The 27,922-nt window shown below is 49.1% G+C and overlaps 1 protein-coding gene across 5 annotated transcripts; it reads left to right on the top strand.

Moving 5' to 3' along the window:
- Positions 1 to 212: 212 nt before the first annotated feature.
- Positions 213 to 27,922, top strand: CNDP1 (carnosine dipeptidase 1). Of its 5 annotated transcripts, none has more exons than XR_015153685.1 (13): positions 213 to 405; positions 4,279 to 4,404; positions 5,865 to 6,014; positions 7,180 to 7,342; positions 7,989 to 8,077; positions 11,477 to 11,677; positions 12,879 to 12,963; positions 17,121 to 17,281; positions 18,523 to 18,687; positions 20,654 to 20,795; positions 27,256 to 27,492; positions 27,677 to 27,748; positions 27,876 to 27,922. XR_015153685.1 is itself a non-coding variant. In XM_086372556.1 (13 exons), coding segments are annotated over exons 2-13 (1,461 nt in total). In that variant the 5' UTR covers positions 213 to 405; positions 4,279 to 4,320; the 3' UTR covers positions 27,877 to 27,922. The 5 variants fall into 5 exon arrangements, 4 of the variants coding, with proteins under 4 accessions (XP_086228682.1, XP_086228683.1, XP_086228680.1 ...); XM_086372556.1 differs by having other exon boundaries at positions 27,345 to 27,492; XM_086372557.1 differs by having other exon boundaries at positions 4,160 to 4,404; positions 27,345 to 27,492.

Raw genomic sequence — 27,922 nt, 5'->3', positions numbered from 1 at the left:
TGAGCGATGGAATACCAACAGCAAGCTCTCCTCTGGGGTGAGGCTCACCCATCCGAGCCCACGAAAAGGAGGAGAAACTGGTGGTTCCTGGGGCTTCCTGGGGAGGCTGGCTCCTTGAAACTGCTCCTTGGCCCAGGGCCATGCCCAGGCTGCCCCCTGAAAGCCCCGCCCTCACGGGCTTGCTGAACTGGCTCATCTCTGCAGGAGTCCTTGGCTCAGTTCAGAGCTTGCAGGGGAATGAACAGAATCCAGCAAAGCTGGCTTTTTTGGTTTGGAATTTTTATTTTTTAATCCTCTCATGATGAGATTAAACTAGGCTAATTTTTTCTATACCATAAAGTTCATCAAAGCTGACACAGGTAGAGCGATAGCTGTAAGACATCACGTGGGACCCGGAAAGCCTTGGTAAGTAGCATTCTGGGCATCCAGGTGGACCCTGGCACTAAAGTTGCTTAGGGGCAGAAAAGGGCTTGTCTGATGGGCCGTCGTGTGTACACGGAGGAGCCACTCTTGGCCCCCGGCTGTGTGGGGTGGGAGGCAAGAATGCTTTCATTTTCTATTCTTCATGCCGCTCAACCCAAGAAGCTAAGGACAGCCCAGCCTCCTCGTGAAATACTTGCTGTTTTCCTGGCAGGAGATAGAGAAGCGTCATTGGTTGAGGCAGCCCAGGGGCATTCCAAGGCCACTGTCTGCTAAGCACACAGCTCATCTAACTTTCTCCCCAGTTGTTGACTGGAGGCAGGCAAGAGCAGAGAGACCCCACAGGCCTGTGTCCATGGTGGGGTGAGGCTTTGAGGAAGTGCAGCTCGGTTGATGGGTGGAGGATGGTCACCGCAGAGGTGTGGCTGGTACTTCAAGAAGTCGAAAGTCCTTACGTTTAAATGGACGCAGCCCAGGGGCACCAGGAACTCCAGGTCCCATCTCAGAACACCCAGCTGGAGTTCCCAGGAGCCTCCAGAGCGGCCCAGGGCCGGCCCCATAGGGAGGAAGCTATGACCTGGGCATCTGGCTCCGCTCCCGGACCCCCGCCTGCACCTTCTCCTCTCCAGGGACTCCTTCCTGCCAAGGCCAGGCCAGGGGTGCCCTCTCTCAGGCCCAGGGTTTTGTGAGTGACTGGTTCAGGTCAAGCATGACTATGACACGAGGCTCAGGAGGAGAGATCCACCCAGGGTCCTAAAGGCAGGATGAGTGCCCAGAGCCGGCCTCCGCGGGCCTGCTGGCAAATGGAGAGGGGAGGCAAACGGAAATGGAAAAGGCAGACGACAGGAAAACACGCCCGGTGAGGGGTACGGCGGCGGTGCAGGGGCTGCGCGCAGGACCCAGTCTGGGGAACAAGCCAGTCCTCGGCGCCCCTCCCCTGCAGGTGCTTTGGGCGTCACCACCGAGGCGTTCCGTCCTCTCCCGTGGCTTCCTTTTCCTTTTCAGATTTTCCTTTCACATTTCACTGGAGAGGAGCAACAAATAATTTTTTTGTAATGGAAATCGGATGAAAAATAAAAATAACAGTTAAGCAGTTCATTTAGATAGCTCAGCTGTAAAAGCTGGCGTCCTGCGCGTCCTCGCCGTCCCGCCGCGGCGGGTCCCCGCAGCCCCGGCTCCAGGCTCTGCCCGCCCCCCGACGCGGGACCCGGAGCTGCCGGGACACTCGCTCCCGTCGGGCGAGCTGGGAGCGGAGGAGGCGAGGCCGCGGCTCAGCGGCGCCGTCTGCCGGGCCAAGCGCGCCGTCCGCCCGCGGAGAAGCGCAGCTCGCCGCGACACCCATTGGACCCTCTCCGCGGCTTCCTCTGTACACATTTCTCATACTCAGTAATGCATTTATATTGTGGTATGGGTGCTTATATTTATGATTATTATCTTGATGACAACTGTATTGCAATATGACTCATTTTCCTCGCAGTCTGCCCACTCACAGTGTGCAGTCAGTGGTCTTTAGTCAATTCAGGATTGATCAGTCACTCTCACTCGAGAAGGAAATGGCAACCCACTCCAGTGTTCTTGCCTGGAGAATCCCAGGGACGGGGGGAGCCTGGTGGGCTGCCGTCTATGGGGTTGCACAGAGTTGGATACGACTGAAGCGATTTAGCAGTCACTGTCACAGTCAACTTTAGAGCATTCTCATCACTGGAGAAGATCCCCCAGCTCATGAGCAGGCATAGCCCCTTCCCCCCATCCCACCCCCACCCCCAGTCCTCCCAGCCCTAGGCCACCACCAACCTACTCTTATCTCATTATTTACCTATTCTGCACATTTCACCTAATTGGACAAAAAGTGTAGCCTTTTGTTTCTTCCAGTTCACGCATATTGTAGCACATGTCAAAACCTCATTTGTCTCATGGCTGAGTAATATTCCATTGTGTGTCTCTACCACATGTTGTCTGTACAGTCATTCATTGCTGGTCATGTGGGTTTTTGTCTCCACCTCTGACCAATACAAACAATGCTGCAGTGAACACGTACAAGTTTTCAGGTGGACATGTGTTTTCATCCGTCTTGGGTGTATGCCTAGGAGTGAACTGCTGGGTCGTACGGTGGTGGCTCTGTTGAACCTCTGAAGCCCGACTGGTTCCCAACGCACTTGTGCCGTTTTACATCCCCACCAGCCATGCAGGAGGCTTCCGGTTTATCCACACCCTCACCAGCCCTTGTGGTCATCTGACTTGTTGGTTTTAACCACCCTAACCAACCCTGAGTATGAATTGTTGCTTCATTGTGGTTAGATCTGAGTTCCCTGGTGGCAATGACGTCGAGCATCTTTTCACGAGCTAGTGGGCCGTTTGTGTGTTCTCTTTGGAGAAGTATGTAGTCAAATATTTTGCCCATTTAAAAAATTAGGTTAATTTGTCTTTTATTATTGAGTTATAGTAGTTCCCTAAAAGTCGGACACGACTGAGTGACTTCACTTTCACTTTTCACTTTCATGCATTGGAGAAAGAAATGGCAACCCACTCCAGTGTTCTTGCCTGGAGAATCCCAGGGACAGGGGAGCCTGGTGGGCTGCCGTCTATGGGGTTGCACAGAGTCAGAGACGGCTGAAGCGACTTAGCAGCAGCCGCAGCAGTAATTCTTTATCTTCTAGACTCAAGTCCTCACCTTTGCTCTGTGGGTGCCTGGAATCAGAGGCCAACGGGAGAAGCAGCCCGAATCTAAGATGTTTCTGAAAAATAAAATCTATTTCAAAATGGTACAGAACCAATCCAGAAGGAAGAGGAGGAAGATAATTAGCTTAGTTTTCAACCTGGAAGCTCTACTCAGTTCTGGACCTGTTTTTTTCCTGCTGTGCCGCTAGCCTGAAATCTTCTGTGGGGGTAGAAGGAAGACCAGAAGGGGCTCACAGGTGGGCCAGGGGGAGGTAGTGGGGTCTCAGACAAAGGAAGGAAGAGACCTGGCTGCAAAACCATGGGTCAGGGGCTCCCAGGCGGAGACTGCAGCCAGCAGTGTCTACATGTTTGCCAGTCCTGCCATGTTATTTATCAGATCAAATCTTGTAAAGCTTCTTCTTAGACTATTCTGACCCCAGGAGTGGATGGCATGAAGCCCTACAACACTGCACAGGATTTTAGTCAGTCCTTACAAAATACTCTTTCTAGTAAAGTGAAAGGTTACCAAAGATTTCTTTGGTGATTACCCAAAGAAATTTTGTTGCTGTTTAATTTTTAAATTAATATCATTAACTCATACCTTTCTCTCTTATAAACACTGTCCTTGACACTGCCCTTGACACCTGGGATGTAGGAAACTGATTTAACTTTACAGGAAGTGACCCCACCTGTGTGTGCTGTCACTTCACACAACTGGAGTCAGACAACTGTCCGACTCTTTGCGACCCCACGGACTGCAGCCCGCCAGGCTCCTCTGTCCATAGGATTCTCCAGGCAATAATTGTGGAGTGGGTTGCCATGCCCTCCTCCAGGGCATCTTCCTGATCTCGGGATCAAACCCCCTGGGTGTCTCTTATGTCTTCTGCCTCGGCAGGCAGGTTCTTTACCGCTAGCGCCACCTGCAGGAAGCCCCAGGACCCATAGCAAAGATTGTATTAGAGACAAGTTTGTTAACTTGGTTTCTGTCTTATTAAAATTCTCTAGCATTACAAAGGAAGTGTTTGTCAAAAGATGTAGCAAAAAAATACATCTCCTGTTCTACTCCCTTGTGTTATTTGAGTTCAAAAGACGGAGAGCAGCTGTGTCGGATAACATTAACTTTATTGGCGCATTTGAGAGATGGAAAGTCCTAAACCTGGTCCTTAATCTAAATGGTCCCCCGCTGTCGCCCACTCGCAGGCGGAATCTCTCCTTGCTTTCCTGCTGCTGCTGGTCGGAGGCATGTTCTCCGCGTCCACCCTGCCCCCTGGGCCGCTGGAGAAAGTCTTCCAGTACATTGACCTCCATCAAGATGAATTTGTGCAGGTAAGAGACCAGACATGCATCAAACACATAGACAGTGCACTTTGGGAAGCTGGGAGAATTTGCTGGGAGATGTGGATTTTTTTTCTTTTTTCCTGACAACTTGCTGTTCAGTCACTAGGTCGTGTCCGATTCTTTGTGACCCCATGACGTGTATAGCCTGCCAGGCTTCCCTGTCCTCCACTATCTCTGGGAGCTCGCTCAAGTTCATGCCCTTTGAGTCAGTGATGCTATCTAACCGTCTCATTCTTCTTCTGACAACTTAATTCCATTTAAAATGCATGTGGCTCCTCATTGAATTAACATAGTCAGTGTGGGTTAGAGTTAGGTAAGAGATCCCTCCTGGCCATTCCTCCTAGAAGGGGGCATTCCCAGCACGTCTGGTCTAGGTATGTCCATTCAGGGATGACCAGCAAGCTCCGGTGAGTCCCTGTTTACCCCGGACCATCATCAGATGCCCATCCTCCCCTCCCCTTCAGAGGGTCCCTCGCCAAGGTCCTCTCCACCCACAAACTTGCCAGAAATGTCCCCGTTACATCACCAGCTGCTACAGCAGCTGTAAGTCCAGAGTCCTGCCAAGCTCATGGGAAGGCTGTCTGTTTGGTAGCCCGCATGGACTATGTACTTTAGTGCCTCCTTTACGATTCTCTGCTTCATCCGGACACGTGGCCATCTGCACGTGGTGTGGGCATGTGTGTGGCAGGGAGACATGGCCAGCAGGGACCAAGGGGGAGAGGGAGGCCTGGGGAGCATAAAGTCATGGGGGGTGGGGGGCACTGTACCCACCGTCCCACCTGGCACACCCCTCTCCTTCTGCTGCCTCTCCTACCCCCGCCCCTCACCCCAGCACACCCCACCCACCTCCACCACCAGGAATACTCCGAGCTCCCAACACTGTGTCTGGCACGTGATGCATGGTCAGTGTCTGCTCATTGGCCCAACCACCCCATGTCAGGAATATTATTGTGCAAACAGACTGAACCCCTGTGTTCATACTAAAGCACTAGAATCTCCAGGCTGCTGGCCCTTAGCTGGGCCTTCATGGACTCTTTCCTCGTGGGGGTGTGTTCACTTGATGAAAATGCCTGTTGGGTTTTCACAACTTTACTGGGGTGTTGTCCAGTATAGGCTGGAATTCGTGGGGAGAGAAGAGAGAGGTGAGTCAGTGACCCACAAGGGGCGTTCGTGGGAAGCCAAGTCCTCGAGCAGGTGGCCAGAGGCTCTCAGTTCAGATGCCTGCTGGGTGATGGGGACGGCCCTTTTGTGGGGGCTGAGGCCTGGGGGGCCCAGGTCCAGGCTTTAGAGGTAGGCTCCCCTATCTGTCCTTCCCCTGGGTTCCTGTTCTCACCTCCAGCTGGGTCTCCAGGTCAGAAGAGGGACCCCGGGGTCCTGCGAGGTACGCCCCAGGGGAGCAGACATAATGACCCCCCCCCATGCTAACCATCTGTCACCTTTGCTCCCAGACGCTGAAGGAGTGGGTGGCTGTCGAGAGCGACTCGGTGCAGCCGGTGCCCCGCCTGCGACGAGAGCTGCTCCGGATGGTGGGCCTGGCCGCAGACCGGCTCCGGGGCCTGGGAGCCCGTGTGGCCTCGGTGGATGCAGGCTTTCAGCAGGTGCTGGTGCCCCCTCCTCCCCGCCTCCCGCCTCCGCCAGGCTCCCCTTCCTGGGGGCAGGATGGGGCTTCCCTGGGCTCCTCGGTTCCCCCGCCCGCCCCGTCGTCTCCAGTCTCATTGAGGCTGTGGCACTGACTTCCTGTCCTGCCAGACCGAGGGGGAGATGGGGCAGGTGAAGGGGGCGCGTGAAAGCCCCTCACCTGTGCCGGTCACGTCCTTCACATGCTTTGCGTTTCTCCCAAGGGCCCTCTCCCTTAAGCGCAAATGCCTCCTTAAAGGACCCGACCTCTCAGAATCAAGGTTCAGTGCTGCCCCTCGGGGGCAGGTCCCTGGAGGAGGGCATGGCGACCCGTTCCTGTGTCCTTGTCTGGAGAATCCCATGGACAGGGGAGCCTGGCGGGCTACAGTCCATGAAGTCACAAAGAGTGGGACATGACTGACACAGAGACACACACACTCACACACGTACTCACACATAGTCACACACACACACACACACACACTCACACACATACACACACACAGTCACACACACAGTCACACACACACTGTCTCACACACACTCTCACACACACACTCTCTCTCTCACACACACACACCCATGGGGGCATATGGACCTTTACTTGAACCTCCCAGTGTCCCCTGCTTCAGCGCTGACGTGTGCGCAAAGACTAGTCTCCAGGACTGTGTCCGCCTGCTTGGAGCTGGTGGAGTCCGAGTTCAGACTGAAGAATGTGCTCAGTCACTCAGTCATGTCCGACTCTTTGTGACCCCATGGACTGTAGCCCGCCAGGCTCCTCTGTCCATGGGATCCTCCAGGCATGAATACTGAAGTGGGTTGGCATTTCCTCCTCTGGGGGATCTTCCCAACCCAGGGATCACACCTGTATCTCCTGCATCTGCAAAATTGCAGGCTGATTCTTTTACGGCCAAGCCACTGGGAAAGCTCTCATATAGAAGAGCATGTTCAATTAAGTTTACTCTTTGCCAGTGTGTATCTGAGGAAGGACTTGACTTCTCATGGTTTCATTAGAAGTGTCTTGTGGTACCTCCTTAAGAGTCAGATAAGGATGATGTGGCTCTCCAAGGACCAGGGGGTAAAAACAGACTTCTGGAAGAACTAAATAGTTTTGTTTTTTAAACATTATCCCTTTTCCTTCTGCAGCTGTCTGATGGTCAGACCCTCCCAATACCTCCCATCCTCCTGGCTGAACTGGGCAGTGACCCCAAGAAGCCCACCGTGTGCTTCTACGGCCACTTGGATGTGCAGCCTGCCAGACAGGAGGACGGGTGGCTCACGGACCCATACACGCTGACGGAGGTGGACGGTCAGTGGCAGAGGATCACTCCCAGAGCTTAAGGGTTTGAGATGCAGCTCTGCCTCAGGTGCCAGGTTTTACCTGTGGTTGTGAGGATGGACAGAATGCAGCACTCACGGTTCGCCAGTTGGTTCAATGAAGCTGATTTTCTTTCATTTGTGAAAGGAACTATGAGCTTTTGTGCCCCTAGGTGAATTAAGTCCCCAGGATGGGAGTTCTTGGGTTTCACATATTTTCTTTTTTAAAAGCATCAAATGTAATTATGCTTTATAAAGACAAGAAGAAGAAAGATTAATGGAGACACCTGTGCACCCTTTTTCTTTCCCCTGGTAATTGTAAAATCTCAGAGTAAAATGCTGTGTTACCTGATATTTTGCAACAAATCCTTGGGTCTTTTTCAGTGAATTTGGATAAAAATAGCTAACTACTATTAAGGCCAAAGGGCTCTGTATATTTTCAATTAGCTTACATTTGTTGACTAGCATACTATTTGTATATAAGAAATAATACTTTGTGAGTTCAGATCAAAACTGCTGCCTAGAAAAAGAGAGAACCCGATTCAAACAATTATCTGCAAATCTACTTTTGTTTTTGATTCATTCAACCTGGCAGAGGCATCTGTGCTTTTCTGAAAATTCTTCCCCCGCTTTTAAAGGAAAACTTTATGGCCGAGGAACAACAGACAACAAAGGACCAGTTTTAGCATGGATCAACGCGGTGAGCGCGTTCAAGGCCCTGGACGAGGTAGGTGCTGGCTGAACTTGGGAGTGAGGATGGTGACGACAGTGATGGTGATGGTGGTGATGATGGAGATGACAGTGATGTGATGATGACAGTGATGATGATGCTGATGGAGATAGTGATGGAGATGATGGTGATGGTGGTGACGACAGTAATGATGATGGAGATGGTGGTGATGGAGATGATGGTGATGTTGATGACAACAGTAATCATGGTGATGGTGGTGATGGTGATGGAGATGATGGTGATGTTGATGACAACAGTAATGATGATGGTGATGGAGATGATGGTGACGGTGGTGATGGTGATGGAGATGATGGTGATGGTGGTGATGACAGTAATGATGATGTTGATGGTGCTGATGGTGATGGTGCTGATGAGGATGGAGATGATGGTGATGGTGATGGTGGTGATAGTGATGGAGATTATGGTGATGTTGATGATGACAGTAATGATGGTGATGGTGATGGAGATGATGGTGATGGTGGTGATGCTGATGGAGATGATGGTGACAGTGGTGGTGGTGATAGAGATGATGGTGGTGATGGAGATGATGGTGATGTTGATGGTGCTGATGGTGATGGTGCTGATGAGGATGGAGATGATGGTGATGGTGATGGTGGTGATAGTGATGGAGATGATGGTGATGTTGATGTCGACAGTAATGATGATGGTGATGGTGATGGAGATGATGGTGATGTTGATGATGACAGTAATGATGGTGATGGTGAAGGAGATGATGGTGATGGTGGTGATGGTGATGGAGATGATGGTGATGTTGATGACGACAGTAATGATGATGGTGATGGTGATGGAGATGATGGTGATGTTGATGATGACAGTAATGATGGTGATGGTGAAGGAGATGATGGTTGGGTGGTGATGGTGATGAAGATGATGATATGGTGGTGATGGTGATGGAGATGATGGTATGGTGGTGATAGTGATGGAGATGATGGTGATGTTGATGACGACAGTAATGATGATAGTGATGGTGATGGAGATGATGATGATGGTGCTGATGGTGATGGTGACAGTGATGGAGATGATGATGATGGCAGTGATGGTGATGGAGATGATGGTGATGGTGCTGATGAGGATGGAGATGATGGTGATGGTGATGACAATGGCTATGGTGATGGTGGGCTGTCCTATCTGGGGGGTACTGGGGTGGGGGAATCCATCTCTGGGCACTGTGTCTACAAGAGAAACACAAGGCAAGTGCAGCCCAGTCATGCCTGAGGCTGAGATCCTTGATGCTGCTTCTCCCAAATCCTGTCCATTGAGCAGGCCCTGGCTTTGCTTCTGTTTTTTGCTGGAAGTGATTTCATCAGATGCCAGAGACTCTCTCTCATGAGAAGAAGCAGAAGAGAAGGTTTAAGTGCTCTCCACTTGACTGCTTTATCTCACTGAGGAAGACAAGCTTAATGAATCAGGACATTTTTCTGGCCGGGCCCTGTTGACCTGTTGTTCATGCACTCCTCTAAATAAGCCCTTGGTTTCTTTCTCTCTCTTCAATTCTCTCTCTACTTTCTTAGTCTCTATCTTTACTTCCTTGCTCACCAGTTTCCTCCTCTCTTTTTCTGTTCTTCTTCTTTAAGAAGAGGAAAACAATATAAGTTTCTATGCATGTGTGCTAAGTTACTTCAGTCGTGTCTGACTCTTGGGACTGTACCCCTTCCGGCTCCTCTGTCCATGGGATTCTCCAGGCAAGAATACTGAAGTGGGTTGCTATGCCCTCCTCCAGGGCATCTTCCTGACCCAGGGATTGAACCCAAGTCTTTTATGTCTCCTGCATTGGCAGGAGTGTTCTTTACCACTAGTGCCACCTGGGAAGCACTGCATATATAATATATAATCCTCCATTCACCCTGCCTGTATGAAGGTAAAAAGCTACTTTGGTTTTTAAATTTCAGTTCTGAAACTTACATAATCACAAACAAAACGTATGAAGTCCTCATGGCCCTTAGACAAATCAGTTCATCTCTCCAAGCTTCACTTTCCTCATCTGTGATCTAAGATTGATCATTTCTACCTCCAGGCTTGTTGAGTGTATTAAGTGAAGTTACATGTATAAAGTTTCTCTAGTACCTGCAGATACCAGGCCCTTTATGAGCACTGGCTTCTTGCTTCCTGGTTCCCTCCCATCCCCTTCCCGTCTTGTTCAGCGCACTTACATGTACATAACCTCTCTGGCTCATTTTACCAAGAGGCAGGGCGAATATTAATACCTGCCTCACATAGAGAAGCGGCTGTCACTCGAGAGGTTACATGGCTAGTCCCCGGTCCCGTGGGTGTCAAGGGACAGAGCAGAGAGCCCTGGCTGCTGGTCTCACATCCTTCTCTGACACTTAATAGCTACTGGCTTGTATTTTATTAATCACATTTTGCCAGAAAATTCCAAGGCTTTTCAACTGCTCCTTAGCAATTGTTTTCTGGTTAAATGTTAATAAAGAGCTTTCAAATATTAAAATTTCAGAACTTTAGCTTGACTTCCTGACACCTAGAAATATATTCAGGGAATGCACTGAGCGAATCTTTATCCCCAAATCCCCTTAACCAACTGAGTGACCCAAGGTCACTTACTTTCTCATGCATAATCCCCCACTCATCCTGCCTTTGTTCATCTGGGGCGAGTCAGTCTCACTCATTAGAACTAATTAGTATGTTTGTGCTGCCTCATCTGCATTGAATCACTTTTCTACCCCTACCACCCCCATTTCACCTCGTGTTCCAGGAAAAGTCATTGACCTCTCCTCTCCACGGGCCTCTCAAAGATATGAAGCTATACATTATAAAGATGCAAAAAGATCAAAACCAAATGGGGGAAAAGCACATTGTAAAAATTTTAAAGGCGCCCTAATATTAACTAGAGAAAACCTCAAGTTCCATTTTGCTGTGAGATCAAAGCCTTTGAATAAGTTAAAAGGCAGATTGAGCTCATAGCTGAAAAATAACAGATACTTGAAATAAAAATTATCCCGAGGCTTAAACATTAGACAGCCTTTCAAAGGAAAGAGCTCTCATTTATCATGCTCAGAATTATGAGGACAGAAAAGAGACTTGGAATGGAGTAACCTTTCTGGAAAAAGTCCTCTTGGGGAGAGGAAGGGTAGGGCCCCTCTGCAGGGCTGAGCGGAACCCTGTGTTGTGGACATGGCCTTTTTAGAAACGCCCTTCCCAGATCCGTGGTCACCAACACGAGTTTCCTGCCTCATTGGCCATTACCTTGGCTCGCTCACAACCTGAGTTAAAACTGCTTCATTGTAAACAGGCTTGTGGGAATGTGTATAACAGTTCAGTGTATTTATGTTACACCCAAACACATCCTGGGTTTTCAAAAGATGAAGGGCAAGGGGTCCACTCTTTCCTGCAGCATGATTTGCCCCATCGTTAATGCAGGACCTCCCGGTGAACATCAAATTCCTCATCGAAGGGATGGAGGAGTCTGGGTCTCTAGCCCTGGAGGAACTTGTCCGGAAAGAAAAGTCTGGGTTCTTCTCGAGTGTGGACTGCATTGTGATATCGGACAACCTGTGGATTAGCCGGAGGAAGCCGGCGCTCATCTACGGGACGCGGGGGAACAGCTACTTCACCGTGGAGGTACCTGCCGACCGTGGCCGTGAGGGAGGTGGGGGTGTCCACACTGGGATCCTGGTGGGAAGACGGAGCAGACACTGACCTGGGTGCTTGACCCGGTGTGGGGGGATCATGGGGTCTTGGGATTGGGGGAGTCCATGAAGCCCCCCAGTAGTGAATGCATGTGCTTTGTGCATGTTTCTGGAGTGAAGAGGCAGAGGGGTTTGTGGCCAGGGGGATGCAGGAGAGATGCTGAGGCCAGAAGGAGGGATAAGAGCAGAAGGAGGGATAAGGGGTCCCAGAGGAGCACTACAAACCCAAGTGCTTTGTTAGTATTGCTGCCTGAGGAGGCAGAGGGCTTAAGTAAGTGAAGGATTCATCTGGCAGTGCCATGAGATGGCAGGGCAGGGCAGGGCCAGCCGGGCAGGAAGGCTGAGAGGGAAGGAGCTGAAAACGATAAAAAAAAAAAACAAAAAAACACAACAACAAAAACCCAAACTCATTAGAAATTGGGAGCTGGCTGGACACTGTGTGCACAGCAGAAGGCCAAGTCATGTGAAGGGGATGGAGTCACAGGTCCACAGCCCTCCTGAAAATGGCAGCTGTGGAAGGTGTCTGTAGAAGATATTCCCTTCCAGACCTCCTCCAGTTCAGCAGCTGGGAGCACTCTGAAGTTTTGAGTACCAGAGAGACAGAAGCCTTAGGTCTTGTGGGTGGGTCCAAGGTCAGACCTCGAGGGATGAGCGCTGAGCCCGTGGAGCCCGTGAAGGAGCCCTTTGGGTCTCAATCCACGTGCAGAGGAAGGAGGCTCCAGGCTCACATTGGGGTGAGCAGACGGGAAAGCAATTATTAGAAGAGACAAGGAGACCTGTCCTGCAGGCAAGAGAAAACACGCAGAAGGAAGTTTCTTGGAGAATTTCTCTGGAAGGAGGGCTGAGTAAGAGACGGGGTGAAACCAGAGGGAGACAGCTCCGTGAACTTCGCCGTGGGCCGGGGTGCTGGTGGCCTGCGACCCAGCACTGCTGGAGGCGAGGCCGGGGGCCGACACCAGTTTCAGGGGAGCCAGTGGGGCATGAAGCCCCCCGTCGTGAGAGAGAAACACGGCGGGGGTGTCAGCTGACCCACCTGAGTCCTGAGGGCCGCCTGGGCGGGTCTGGCGCCAGGGGAGGGCCGTCGTCGAGCGGCCGTGGAGGGAGCAGCTGCTTTCCCTTTGCCTGTCTTGCAGGTGAAATGCCGGGATCAAGATTTCCACTCGGGGACCTTTGGTGGGATCCTCAACGAACCCATGGCAGATCTGGTCGCTCTTCTTGGTAACGTCCTCTTTCACTTTTTAAACCTCAAGGAATCTGCTAATGTGGTTCTGTTGGACTCAGCCCTCTCCTGCTCAGTTTCAGACCAGCCCTGAATAAGAAGGGTGGAGCAAAGGAAAACCTAGGGCTTCCCTGATGGCTTAGCTGGTAAAGAATCCGCCTGCAACGCAGGAGACCTGGGTTTGATCCCTGGGTTGGGAAGATCCTCTGGAGAAGGGAAAGACTACCCACTTCAGTATTCTGGCCTGAAGAATTTAATGGACTGTGTAGTCCATGGGGTAGCAAAGAGCTGGACATGACTGATCAACTTTCACTTTTGGAGGAAAACCTAAAACTCTTGAGGCTTATTAAGTCAATGTTATTTATTTCCATGGATTGAAACCCTCTCTCAATCTACCCCCTTTTCATTTACTGGGTGTCACAACACATCTGGCTGTCCCCGGGGACAGCAGTGGACAGACCCTTCTGAAAAGGCATCCAGAGCCGGTGCCCAGTCTGCCCACACCTCTCGGCTTCTGTCCTGCAGGTCCCCAGGACCCCATGTGGCTCAGGGACACCAGTGAGGCTGTTGCAGCATTGGGGAGCCCTTCCAGGGCCCAAGAGTGGCTCTTGTCTAACACTTGGAATGAATTGTCTGAGGAGACACACCTGCTGACAAAGCAGCAGCCTTCACTGGGAAGGGCCCCGGGTGGACAGCGGCAGGGTGAGGGGCCCAGGAGGACTGCTCTGCCGTGTGGCTCGCCGTGCTGGGTTTTATGGTGATGGGATTAGTTTCCCGGTGGTCTCTGGCCAATCAGTCTGACTCAGGGTCCTTCCTGCTGGCACAGGCATCACTCAGCCAAGGTGGATGCCAGCGAGGAGGATCCTGGGGGGTTGGTAGGATGAGTGGCATCTCCTTTTGACCTTTCCTGTAATTCTTCTGGTTGGCGGTGGCTTGCTAATTCCGCATTCCTTACCAGCACCTCCTGTCGTAAAACAACTCATGCAGATGGTTACTATGGTGCCTGGCCAGGGTGGGCGGCTTCAGTCAGTGTTTCCCCTAACAAGTCTGCTCGCTGCCCCCCACCCGTCCTCCCTAACTTCTCCGGTGGTGGGCCTGGTGGATGCAGGTGAATGTAATTGTGTATGTGTGTGAATGTGTATGTATGTGTGTGTCTGTGTCTGTGTCCAGGGAGCCAGCTCACCCACCTGACTCACCTGTAGCTCTCACCTACACCTGGACAGCCCAGCAGTCAGGTGGATCGTGGAGCTGAAGGAAGCTACATCTGTAGGGCGGCTTGCACAGTCCTGGCAGGGACTCTGCACATGCTGTAATAACTTGTTGTCGTTGTTCAGTCGCTCAGTCATGTCCAACTGTTTGTGACCCCATGGGCTGCAGCATGCCAGGCCTCCCAGTCCTTCACTATCTCCCAGAGTTTGCTCAAACTCATGTCCCTTGAGTCAGTAATGCCATCCAACCATCTCATTCTCTGTTGTCCCCTTCTACCTTGACCTTCAATCTTTCCCAGGATCAGGGTCTTTTCAAATGAGTCAGTTTTTCGCATCAGGAAGCAAAAGTATTGGAGCTTCAACTTCAGCATCAGTCCTTCCAGCAAATATTCAGGGTTGATTTCCTTTAGGATTGACTGGTTTGATCTGCTTTCAGTCCAAGGGACTCTCAAGAGTCTTCTCCAACATCACAGTTCAAAAGCATCAATTCAAGTCATAATTTGCTTCTTTTTTTAAAGCGAGGTTCTCAGGTTAGACAAGCTTCAGACCCCACAACATCTGGATCCTTCTCACCTGGATAAAGATTGACTTTGTGCAAATTTCACAACAACCCCCTTTGGGCAAATTGCCAGAAAGCATTCCAGGATTCTTGCCTGGAGAGTCCCATGGACAGAGGAGCCTGGAGGGCTACAAGTCCACGGGGTCACAAAGAGTTGGACAGGACTGAAGCCACCTAGCATGCACGCACCCTCTGGGGGATCAATTAGCAAAGACCCCTCCTTTTCGCATCTTCACACGGCGCTGCCTCCGCCCTGCACGCTTACATCCTGGTGGCCTGGGGCCTCCGCCAGGGAACCACCAGCCCTCCGGCAGCCCTGCTGGGCGGTCGTCCCCGGTCTTCAGTGTCACTTTATTCTACTGCATCCTGCCCCTTCATTACCCAGTGAAACAGTGAGATCCACCTATTGTCTGTGCTGTCTCTTCTGTCTGCATATTTATCTATCACCTATTTTTTAAGGCCTTCTAGTTTTCCTGCAATATAACTCTTGGACAGTATTTTCCATGCTTGATGGCTTCAGACAGAAAACAGCGAGACATTTTTCTTTAAAGTGTTTAAATTGTTTCCAGAAGAATTCAGATAGCATACAACTTAATATTTTTGTTTTGCAGGGTAGGGGGAGATAAAATAATCTCTGTTTTACCAGACCCATCCTCCACTGCCTCCCCGCACAGAATGCGTGGCATCCCTACATCTTTGGGAGTGCATTTAGAGTTCCCCTCCACCCGCCCCAGGCACTGTTGCCTCACCGCATCCTGGTAGACTGTGGTTTCACCCAGACACGGAATTCCATTCAGCCCTGCCAGGGCATAGTGTCTACTAGGAAAAGTCCCACCAGAGTCGTGAACAGGATGAAAAGCACATGTTTTCACTTTGTTTTTGAAACAAATCAGATACTCACTCCCCCTAGCCGGCATGGGGAAGGCCACTTCCATCCTGAGAAAACAGATTTACAGGACTGGCCCCCGGGGCATTTCTGCTGGAGGAAGTGGTGAGCTGCTCAGATCGCAGCCTCGGGTCTCAGATGTCGGTTTGAATCACCCCTGCCCCACTCAAGGGTGAGGTCTGGCAGCACCAGATAAATGGGCAACGTGACCCGGACCCTGGGCATCCTGGCCTCTGCTGCCCTTGGCGTTTCAGACACACGTGTCCGTTCTCACCACTGACTGCGCCGCCCCCCTCAGCTGGCCCCACAGGCTGGCCCAGGTGGTCCCACCGCTGGTTCCCTACCTGTGTCTTTCCGGCTGGGTTGCCACCAGCTCTGTCTGCTGTTCATCTCTGTCCTCAAAGATGAGCCGGGCGGTGGAAGTTTAGGTTCAGTGATGCTGAAGACTCAGTGACTGTGTCACTGGTGGGGCTTTTAAAAGTTTTGTGTTGTTTTCATTGAGGTGACAGAAGTTCAGTTCAGTTCAGTCGCTCAGTTGTGTTCGACTCTTGGTGACCCCATGGACTGCAGCACGCCAGGCTTCCCTGTCCCTCACCAACTCCTGGAGCTTATTCAAACTCATGTCCATTGAGTCGGTGATGTCATCCAACCATCTCATCCTTTGTCGTCCCCTTCTCCTCCCACCTTCAATCTTTCCTAGCATCAGGGTCTTTTCCAATGAGTCAGTTCTTCTCATCAGGTGGCCAAAGCATTGGAGTTTCAGCTTCAGCATCAGTCCTTCCAATGAATATTCAGGACTGATCTCCTTTAGGATGGACTGGTTGGATCTCCTTGCAGTCCAAAGGACTCTCAAGAGTCTTCTCCAACACCACAGTTCAAAAGCATCAATTCTTCGGTGTTCAGGTTCTTTATTGTCCAACTCTCACACCCATACATGACCACTGGAAAAACCATAGCTTTTAACTAGATGGACCTTTGTGGGCAAAGTAATGTCTCTGCTTTTTAATATGCTGCCTAGGTTGGTCATAGCTTTTCTTCCAAGGAACAAGTGGTGACAGAGGCGGATTGTAAATCAGTTACAGCCAATCCTAGTCTGTCGGTGCCCAATTTATTTTTGACTTGAATTTTACTAATGAGTTTGCATCATTTATTTGATATATGATACTCCTTATTGGGCCAAATGAGGGGAATTCATAACTCAGGACCCTAGGGGGGCAGATAAGCACATAGCATCTACAAGTACATCCCTGAAGAGCAGTTACGGTTGTATTTGTTTATAATGAATGTATATTATAAAATATGGTCTTTAATTTCTTCTTTATAATGAATATTTGTTCTTTAATGGTACCTGCATTACAGTTTTTACCTTATGAGCTATGGGGCTTTGGTGAAGCAGATTAACAGGCCAGAAACGATCATGTCCATCCTAAGGCTCCTCTCCAGGGCTAGGACCCCGCACACCTGCAACTGCCCCCTGCCTCCACCCCTGTGTGTCTCTCATAGGCAGCCTGGTGGACGCCTCTGGCCGCATCCTGGTCCCTGGGATCTATGGGCATGTGGCTCCTGTTACAGAAGAGGAGAAGAGGGTATACGAGGCCATCGACCTGGACGTGGAGGAGTACCGGAACAGCAGCCAGGTTAAGAAGTTCCTGTTTGACACCAAGGTAGGTCACGCCTTGACAGGTAATCTGAAAGAGGAATGCTGAGAACCCATGCTTTCCCAGTGCCTGGTTTGCCGTGCGCTGCTGTTCTGCACATCTCAGAGCTGGGAGCATGCGCTCATGAGGGCAGGTTTCCCTTTCAGGGTCCTGTCCCAGGGTCAAGATCAGCCAGCCCTTTTCCTGGGGTCCGTCCGGCATGGGCATTGGGTGGCCTGACTCACAGCCGTGTGTTTCCAATCGGTTTATGAGACTCAACCCCATGCCAGCCTCAGCCAGTGAGTTGAGCCTCCTGTCTATTTAGAGGTTGAGATAGGCTGAGATTATTTCAGTTCCAAGATCCCTAATTGTTCTTTTTTTAAAATTTATTAAAAAAAAGACAAAACTAGAGCTTTAGGGTTTAATCTAAAAATTCTCCATCACTGCCTCAGTGTAGTAAATAAGCCCAGAGCCAAAAGCATTGGCTACTGGCAAATCTGGGCTTCCAAGGTGGTGCTAGTGGTAAAGAACCTGCCTGCCAGTGCAGGAGAGATAAGAGACATAGGTTCTATCCCTAGATTGGGAAGATCCCCTGGAGGAGGGCATGGCAATGCACTCCAGTACTCTTGCCTGGAGAATCCCACAGACAGAGTAGCTGTAGGGTCACAGAGTGGGACACGACTAAGTGACAGCACGCACACACTGGCCAATTTAGTTTTCTTTGTTTTCCCTTCTGCTTCTCCTCCTCCTTTTAAGAAACAAAAACCCGCTCGCCCCTCGCCCCTCCAGTGATGGGTCACTCTGGCTGGTTCCTGGGGAGGAACCTCCAGGGAAGGGAGGGACCCTGAACAGAAGTGGGGAGTTTATTATCATGAAGTGTATCTGTTCGCTCAGACTGGCTCTCTGGGGGCCACCGACTTAAACGTCTGCAGATTTCTTTGATGGCTTCTGGAAAACAAAATGCATTTAGCACACAAGTGATCACTGGAATGCCTGGGGACAGAAATTTATAATTGAATCCCAGTTTTAACTGCAAACTTCAGAGCTGGCGTGATGAGGGGCTGTGGTCGGCAGAAGCGGCTCGGGCAGGTCTCGGGTCCTTGGGGAACTCCACCTGTACCTTCGTCCAGACCCGTCTCAGTAAGGAGGTGATAATTAGCTTGTCGTGAGCGGTGTCACAGACGTACAGAAACTGGTGACACAAGGATACCACTCAACCGGGTTTTAATGAAACATTTTTCTCTGTAATAAATAATTTTATCTCATAGGAGGAACTTCTAATGCACCTATGGAGGTACCCATCTCTTTCTATCCATGGGATCGAGGGTGCGTTTCATGAGCCTGGAGCCAAAACAGTCATTCCTGGCCGAGTCATAGGAAAATTCTCCATCCGTCTAGTCCCTCACATGGATATGTCTGTGGTGGAGACCCAGGTAACCGCGTGCCTAGTTCTGCGCTTCGTCCGAGTGCTGTGCACCACAGTGTAGGGGGCAGTTCAGTTGTTAGCACTGAAGTATCATTCTTTTTTCCAATAGAAAAGGGACTGGAACAAATGTCAAGAAACTGATAGAAATTTTTGTTTGGTGAAAATCTCTCTGCTCAATTATATGCAATTACAGTAGTCAGATAAGTGACCATTTGTAGTTGGAGTGATGGGAAATTTTTAGATTAAATGGTAGACATGAAGGCAAGATTGGTTTTCCATCCAGATGGAGCAGCTAACTGCCTGTGGCTGGATTGAGCCGGAAAAATCTGCAGCCGCGGTCATCAGTTTGTCCGCGTTGTCTGAAATCCACTCTCTGAACGCAGCCATTTTAATGACAATGCTATCTGGCAGGAGTTCAGTGTCTGAATTATCCACCAAGTGTCAGTTCGCTCAAGTTTAATGGAAAGTAGACTCTGAATAAATGCGCTCAGCAAACACCTCATCCCATCCCTTTCTGTCCCCGTGTCATGTCCCTTTTATTGTTGATTGCATCCACACACTCCCTCCTCGCCCCCTTCCCTCCTCCCTCCTCTCCTCCCTCCCCTCCTCCCTCTTCCCTTCTCCCCGCCTCCCTCTGTTTTTGGACTTCCTGTCCCTCTTTCTACAACATATAGATTCCAGGAGGGCAGGGCCATCCTGCTTTTGCTCACAGCTATGACCAGCTGGGTGCTGACCCAGCACCCAGAACGGTTCCTGCCACGGGACAGGTGTCCACTGACATCTGCTGAAGCCAAGAGTGGAAGGGTTTTTTTGTTCTGTTTTTGCCGTGTCACATGGCATGTGGGATCTCAGTTCCCTGACCAGAGATTGAACCCGGGCGCTCAGCAGTGAGAGCTTCCAGTCCCAACCCCTGGACCCCTGGGAGTTTCCTGGAAGGACTATTTCAGAGTCTGAAGTTACTCTCGGAGGATTTCCCTAGTAGCAGCTAACAGAGCCGAGGGAAGAGAAGGACACTGATGATAAGGCTTCTTCACAGCTTAGCTCAGAACTGCTCTCACTTCTGGGAAATTTCCAAATGTATCAGCTCAGTTCAGTTCAGTCGCTCAGTCATGTCAGACTCTTTGTGACCCCATGAATTGCAGCACGCCAGGCCTCCCTGTCCATTACCGACTCCCGGAGTTCACCCACACCCACGTCCATTGAGTCAGTGATGCCATCCATCCATCTCATCCTCTGTTGTTCCCTTCTCCTCCTGCCCCCAATCCCTCCCAGTATCAGAGTCTTTTCCAATGAGTCAACTCTTCACATGAGGTGGCCAAAGTACTGGAGTTCAGCTTTAGCATTGTTCTTTCCGAAGAACACCCAGGACTGATCTCCTTTAGAATGGACTGGTTGGATCTCCTTGCAGTCCAAGGGACTCTCAAGAGTCTTCTCCAACACCACAGTTCAAAAGCATCAATTCTTCGGCACTCAGCTTTCTTCACAGTCCAACTCTCACATTCATATATGACCACTGGAAAAACCATAGCCTTGACTAGACGGAATTTTGTTGGCAAATAATGTGTTCCCCAAATAGTCATGAAGGTACTGATAAGTCCAAAGAGGGCAATCAGTCATCAGATGAAGTTATACTTGCATTATGTTTCATAACTAACAAAATTCCAAATAATCAGATGCTAACAGACATCGTGCTGAGGATAGGTTGGGGCGGGGCTGGACTTGGAGAGTCTAGGGGAGGAAGGGGAGTGAGACCCAGTGTTGCTTTCATTGGATGAAGCCCCCCGCTTACCCCCCAATCCTGGAGAGCCTGCTCACTCCAGGCCGGCCCTCCAGAAGACCTCAGGCAAAGCCCAAAATACTCAAATTTGTTGGGCTGAGGTTTAATTCGTTTCCTGATGAGAGATGACTGTGCATTCATAGTATGAGAGAATTACTTGAAGGTTTCTCTTACACCTGAAAATGTTACCTTTCAGGTGAAGCAGCATCTTGAATACATATTCTCCAAAAGAAACAGCTCTAACCAGATGACTGTTTCCATGGCACTGGGACTGCACCCGTGGATCGCAAATATCAGCGACCATCAGTATCTTGCAGCAAAAAGAGCCATCAAAACAGGTTGGGCTTAAGATATTTTGAGTTGCCAGTTTACCGTGGGGGGTGGTGCCTAGTGGAGCAGTGGATAAGGCAGGTGAGATTAAAGCCTCAGTGTCATCGTCCTTTTTCTATGGGCTGTATTAGCATGCACAATGCTCTGTCTCGTGAGTCTTCCCTATCATCTTCCCCATTTTACAAATAAGGCCCAAAGAGACAAAGTAATTTGCTGAAGGGTACCCAGCTATTAGTGGAAAAGCCAGCATTTAAGCTCACTAGGAGACTTGAATTTTGGGGAAAATGATGGACGTGAAAACCTCCAGTGCTCATGGAAATGATGGGAGTGTGGAAATAGCCGCTCAGTCATGTCTGACTGTTTGGGACCCCATGGACTACAGCCCACCAGGCTCCTCTGTCCATGGGATTTTCCAGGCAAGAATACTGGAGTGGGTTGCCATTTCCTTCTCCAAGAGATCTTCCTGACCCAGGAAATGATGACTAATATTTAAAAACATCCTTTTAAAGGCACAGCTGAAGCTGCATGAAAGTAAAGGAAATCCTCTGGGATTAAACATGAAGCAGCTAAGATTTAGTGGAATGAGCAAGCTGACACCAGGCTGCCCAGGAATTTGCTCTTCCTGGTCACAAGGCGCTTTGGGTATTAATGGTCTTAGGGCATCAGGAAGCAGAAAACTAGACCCTCTACATAAGGCAGGGCGTTCTCCAGGAGCCAGGCTCATCCTGGAGGGATGTGTATGTGTGTAAGCTTGACCCTCCTTGCTTGGGTTTTGGGTGAACACAGGGTCCCCCCATGAGAATGTTTAACCATGGACTCATCTTGGCATGGGTTTGGGTCTCTAATTCCCACCATGTATGGTCTTGTTCTTCCAAAGCCCTTGCTGGACTGCCTGGCTGGAGCAAACAGGCCCAAGGCAGGAACATGAGCTTCCACTGAAGCAGCTTCCTGGATATGAGCTCCTTGTACAAAATCACAAAACACACGAGAAGCTCAATTCCAGCCCATCTATATCTAAAACCAGCAGTCCTTCTCCAGAAATACGGAGTAGCTTTATTTGTAATTTCCTCCATGGCACCTCTTTTGACTTTCATATTCACAGGATCCTGTGAGTAGTGAGCAGGGGACACGTGTCTGGGCCCTGGCTGCTGGGAGAGAAGGAATAGCCAGCCTTTTTTCAACAGGAATGGGACACTGCCAACAATTACAAAATGCGGGGCTCTCCTAAAGGCAGGGCGGCCTTGGGGGTCTGTCCAAATGTGCGATGGGAAGACGCTGACACTTGTTTATATACAGAGGGGCCTTGGGGCATGCCCCTCATGATGGCGAGATGGAACTTGGGGTCCAGACCTCCTTGGTGCCCTCACTCTCTACCAGGATGGTCAGTCCAGGGACACAGACATTAACCATCACAGGACGAGTCCAAGACTGAGAGCTACATAATCGTCCCCGCTGCCGAGTGAAGAAAAACGGAGGAAGGGTTAGGAAGATAAAGGAACTGCCACTGAAGAGAGGCGTGTGATTGAAATGTCAAGGCCTGACCTACTCTTGCAGGGAAGCTTAGGCAACTTAGGGCCCATCTATGTTCTGGACCATTCTGCTAACAACGTCCACTGTCTTTATTCACCTTCACACCTTGCTCTGTGGATAAGGAAGTCCTGGGGCAGATTCTCTTTTGTGATTTTGCTTTGTTTTTCATTTCTGCTCTGTCACCAGCAACTTGTCCTCTAGCCTGGAAGGTCTGAACTCATCTCTTTCTAGACCTTAGGATATCCATTAATACCACTTCCTGGAGTACCTTGCAACACCTACCGTCTTACTTGGGTTTCTTTTACCTTGGGCGTGGCGTATCTCTTCACGGCTACTCCAGCAAAGCGCAGCCATTGCTCCTTACCTTGGACGAGGGGTATCTCCTCACTGCCGCCCTTCCTGATCTTCAACGTGGGATAGCTCCTCTAGGCCCTCCTGCGCCTGCACAGCCACGGCTCTTTGGACATGGGGTTGGTCCTCCCAGCCACCGCCCCTGGCCTCAGGCGTGGGGGCATGGGCTAGCTCCTCCCTGCCGCCGTCCCTGACCTCAGACGCAGGGTAACTTCTCTCGTCGCCGCCCCTGACCTCGGACATGGGGTAACTCCTCTTGGCGGCCGCCCTTCGGGCATGGGGTCCACCTGGCTTCTGCCCCTGACCTTGGACGTGGGGTGGCTCTTCTCAGCCGTGCTTAGCGTGCCGGTCGCAGCCGCCTGTGCTTTAGTGCGCCGGTTGCACAGCCTTGTCTAACTCAATGAAACTAAGCCATGCCCGTGGGGCAACCCAAGATGGGCAGGTCATGGTGGAGAGATCTGACAGAATGTGGTCCACTGGAGAAGGGAATGGCAAACCACTTCAGTATTCTTGCCTTGAGAACCCCATGAACAGTATGAAAAGGCAAAATGATAGGATACTGAAAGAGAAACTCCCCAGGTCAGTAGGTGCCCAATATGCTACTGGAGATCAGTGGAGAAATAATTCCAGAAAGAACGAAGGGATGGAGCCAAAGCAAAAAGAATACCCGCTGTGGATGTGACTGGTGATAGAAGCAAGGTCCGATGCTGTAAAGAGCAATATTGCATAGGAACCTGGAATGTCAGGTCCATGAATCAAAGCAAATTGGAAGTGGTCAAACAAGAGATGGCAAGAGTGAATGTTGACATTCTAGGAATCAGCGAACTGAAATGGACTGGAATGGGTGAATTTAACTCAGATGACCATTATATCTACTACTGCGGGCAGGAATCCCTCACAAGAAATGGAATAGCCAACATGGTCAACCAAAGAGTCCGAAATGCAGTACTTGGATGCAATCTCAAAAACGACAGAATGATCTCTGTTCGTTTCCAAGGCAAACCATTCAATATCACAGTGATCCAAGTCTATGCTCCAACCAGTAATGCTGAAGAAGCTGAAGTTGAACGGTTCTATGAAGACCTACAAGACCTTTTAGAACTAACACCCAAAAAAGATGTCCTTTTCATTATAAGGGACTGGAATACAAAGGTAGGAAGTCAAGAAACACCTGGAGTAACAGGCAAATTTGGCCTTGGAATACGGAATGAAGCAGGGCAAAGACTAATAGAGTTTTGCCAAGAAAATACACTGGTCATAACAAACACCCTCTTTCAACAACACAAGAGAAGACTCTATACATGGACATCATCAGATGGTCAACACCAAAATCAGATTGATTATATTATTTGCAGCCAAAGATGGAGAAGCTCTATACAGTCAGCAAAAACAAGACCAGGAGCTGACTGTGGCTCAGACCATGAACTCCTTATTGCCAAATTCAGACTGAAATTGAAGAAAGTAGGGAAAACCACTAGACCATTCAGGTATGACCTAAATCAAATCCCTTATGATTATACAGTGGAAGTTAGAAATAGATTTAAGGGACTAGATCTGATAGATAGAGTGCCTGATTAACTATGGACTGAGGTTCGTGACATTGTACAAGAGACAGGGATCAAGACCATCCCCATGGAAAAGAAATGCAAAAAAGCAAAATGGCTGTCTGGGGAGGCCTTACAAATAGCTGTGAAAAGAAGAGAAGTGAAAAGCAAAGGAGAAAAGGAAAGATATAAGCATCTGAATGCAGAGTTCCAAAGAATAGCAAGAAGAGATAAGAAAGCCTTCCTCAGCAATCCATGCAAAGAAATAGAGGAAAACAACAGAATGGGAAAGACTAGAGATCTCTTCAAGCAAATCAGAGATACCAAAGGAACATTTCATGCAAAGATGGGCTCGATAAAGGACAGAAATGGTATGGACCTAACAGAAGCAGAAGATATTAAGAAGAGGTGGCAAGAATACACAGAAGAACTGTACAAAAAAGAGCTTCAAGACCCAGATAATCACGATGGTGTGATCATTGACCTAGAGCCAGACATCCTGGAATGTGAAGTCAAGTGGGCCTTAGAAAGCATCACCACGAACAAAGCTAGTGAAGGTGATGGAATTCCAGTTGAGCTATTCCAAATCCTGAAAGATGATGCTGTGAAAGTGCTGCACTCAATATGCCAGCACATTTGGAAAACTCAGCAGTGGCCACAGGACTGGAAAAGGTCCGTTTTCATTCCAATCCCAAAGAAAGGCAATGCCAAAGAATGCTCAAACTACCACACAATTGCACTCATCTCACACGCTAGTAAAGTAATGCTCAAAATTCTCCAAGCCAGGCTTCAGCAATATGTGAACCGTGAACTTCCAGATGTTCAAGCTGGTTTTAGAAAAGGCAGAGGAACCAGAGATCAAATTGCCAACATCCGCTGGATCATGGAAAAAGCAAGAGAGTTCCAGAAAAACATCTATTTCTGCTTTATTGACTATGCCAAAGCCTTTGACTGTGTGGATCACAATAAACTGTGGAAAATTCTGAAAGAGATGGGAATACCAGGCCACCTGATCTGCCTCTTGAGAAATTTGTATGCAGGTCAGGAAGCAACAGTTAGAACTGGACATGGAACAACAGACTGGTTCTAAATAGGAAAAGGAGAACGTGAAGGCTGTATATTGTCACCCTGTTTATATAACTTATATGCAGAGTACATCATGAGAAATGCTGGACTGGAAGAAGCACAAGCTGGAATCAAGATTGCCGGGAGAAATATCAATAACCTCAGATATGCAGATGACACCACCCTTATGGCAGAAAGTGAAGAGGATCTAAAAAGCCTCCTGATGAAAGTGAAAGAAGAGAGTGAAAAAGTGGGCTTAAAGCTCAACATTCCGAAAACGAAGATCATGGCATCTGATCCTATCACTTCATGGGAAATAGATGGGGTAACAGTGGAAACAGTGTCAGACTTTATTTTTCTGGGCTCCAAAATCAGGGCAGATGGTGACTGCAGCCATGAAATTAAAAGACACTTACTCCTTGGAAGGAAAGTTATGACCAACCTAGATAGCATATTCAAAAGCAGAGACATTACTTTGCCAACAAAGGTTCATCTAGTCAAGGCTGTGGTTTTTCCTGTGGTCATGTATGGATGTGAGAATTGGACTGTGAAGAAGGCTGAGCACCGAAGAATTGATGCTTTTGAATTGTGGTGTTGGAGAAGACTCTTGAGAGTCCCTTGGACTGCAAGGAGATCCAACCAGTCCATTCTGAAGGAGATCAGCCCTCGGATTTCTTTGGAGGGAATGATGCTGAAGCTGAAACTCCAGTACTTTGGCCACCTCATGCGAAGAGTTGACTTACTGGAAAAGACCCTGATGCTGGGAGGGATTGGGGGCAAGAGGAGAAGGGGACGACAGAGGATGAGATGGCTGGATGGCATCACTGACTCAATGGACGTAAGTCTCAGTGAACTCCGGGAGTTGGTGATGGACAGGGAGGCCTGGCGTGCTGCGATTCATGGGGTTGCAAAGAGTCGGACACGACTGAGAGACTGATCTGATCTGATCTGATCTGGAGTACCTTGAAAGTTAAGTACACAAACACTGAGATATTCAGGTAATAGTTAAGTACAGCTATTTATATGTTGATTACAAATAAAAATAAAAACAAAAGAAGTCCCACTTTCCCAATAGTTAATTCATGTAGCAACAATAAAAGTGGGTACACCATCTCATGGTACTCCTGCTAAAAATACATGACTTTTTCCGATCATGAGAAAGCATCAGACAAAGTTAATCAGGAGGACATTTTATACAGCAACCGATCAGCACTGTACAAGAGGGTCCGGTTCAGAGAGGAACAAATCTGTCACAAGCCAGAGGGGACTCAAAAGTGATGACAAAATGCATTGTGGTAGTCTGGGCTCAATCCTGGAACAAAAAAAGGGAAAACGTGGTATAATTCCCTTCAGGCCTGAGTCTAGCTATTAATAACAATGTTACCCCAATGTTAATTTCCTATTGTTGATAAATATACAGTGGTTGTATGTTAATGTTAGGAAAAGTAAAGGATATATGGGAACTTGCTACTAATTTTTGCAACTTCTCTGTAAGTATAAAATTAGTTCAAAATAAAAACCATTTAAAATACATTAAAATTTTTTTCAACATTATTTATTTTGGGCTGTGCTGTGTGTTTGTTGCTGCTAGGACTACCCTCTAGTTGCGGTGGGAGGGCTGTGCACCATGGCAGCTTCTCCCGTGGTGGAGAATGAGCTCCAGGCGAGTGGGGTCTAAAGCAGAGGCTCGGTAGTTGTGGTCTCCGGGCCTAGTTGCTCTGTGGCACGTGGGATCTTCCTGTACCAGGCACTGAACGTGTGTTTCCTGCATTGGCAGGCGGATTGTCTTTACCACTGAGCTCCTGGGGAAGCCCCTAAAATATATATATATTTTTAAGTACATAACGGTAAAGAAGACAACTGTGGTTTTCTTCTTGACTCTTTTGATGATTTTAGAATGTATATTATGTGGAATCAAGAAGCTTTTTATCCCAAATATCAAATTTTTAATGATTTTTTTTTTTTTTTTTTTTTTAAGGAAAGACAAAGTAAGCAGTACACTCGAGGAGATTACTTGGGGTGGTCTCGCCATTGTTTTATTCAATGCCTGCCTGTCCTGCATTTCAGTGTTTGGGACAGAGCCAGATATGATCCGGGATGGGTCAACCATACCCATCGCCAAGATCCTTCAGGACACCACCCAGAAGAGTGTGATAATGCTGCCGCTGGGTGCGGTGGATGACGGAGAGCACTCTCAGAATGAGAAGATCAACAGGTGAGTGGACCCCGTGGGCGCTGGTGGCTCCCTGCACAAGCCGGGGGTCTCCACACTGCTGACCCCAGACAGGCTGCATCCTCTAGTTGGAATGTGCATCATCAAGGCTTCCTGTTTAAATTATAGACCCCTTTTCCTCTGTCATTTGAGCAGGAGTAACAGTGTCTCTTATTTCTTTTGTTAGGTGGAACTACATAGAGGGATCCAAATTATTTGCTGCCTTTTTCCTAGAGATGGCAAAACTGCATTCATCATGGTAGGAACCTTCCAGTGTCGGTCTGAATTGCTAAGAGATTCCCCTCTCACATGACCCTGGGCAAGAACAGAATCTACATATCCAGAGAGTTTTGCTCTTGAAAATAATGTTTCCCCTCCCGTTTTAGAGTGTCCCTGGACTTTTGGACCAGTAATAAAGTATCTCTGAGGCACA

This window comes from Bos grunniens, chromosome 24, assembly GCF_055505025.1.
Source record: "Bos grunniens cultivar Pamir isolate PY7600 chromosome 24, Bosgru_T2T1.0, whole genome shotgun sequence".
Lineage (NCBI taxonomy): Eukaryota > Metazoa > Chordata > Mammalia > Artiodactyla > Bovidae > Bos > Bos grunniens.
Note: the sequence above shows the minus strand (reverse complement) of the source record. Positions and strands in the feature narration are given on the sequence as shown.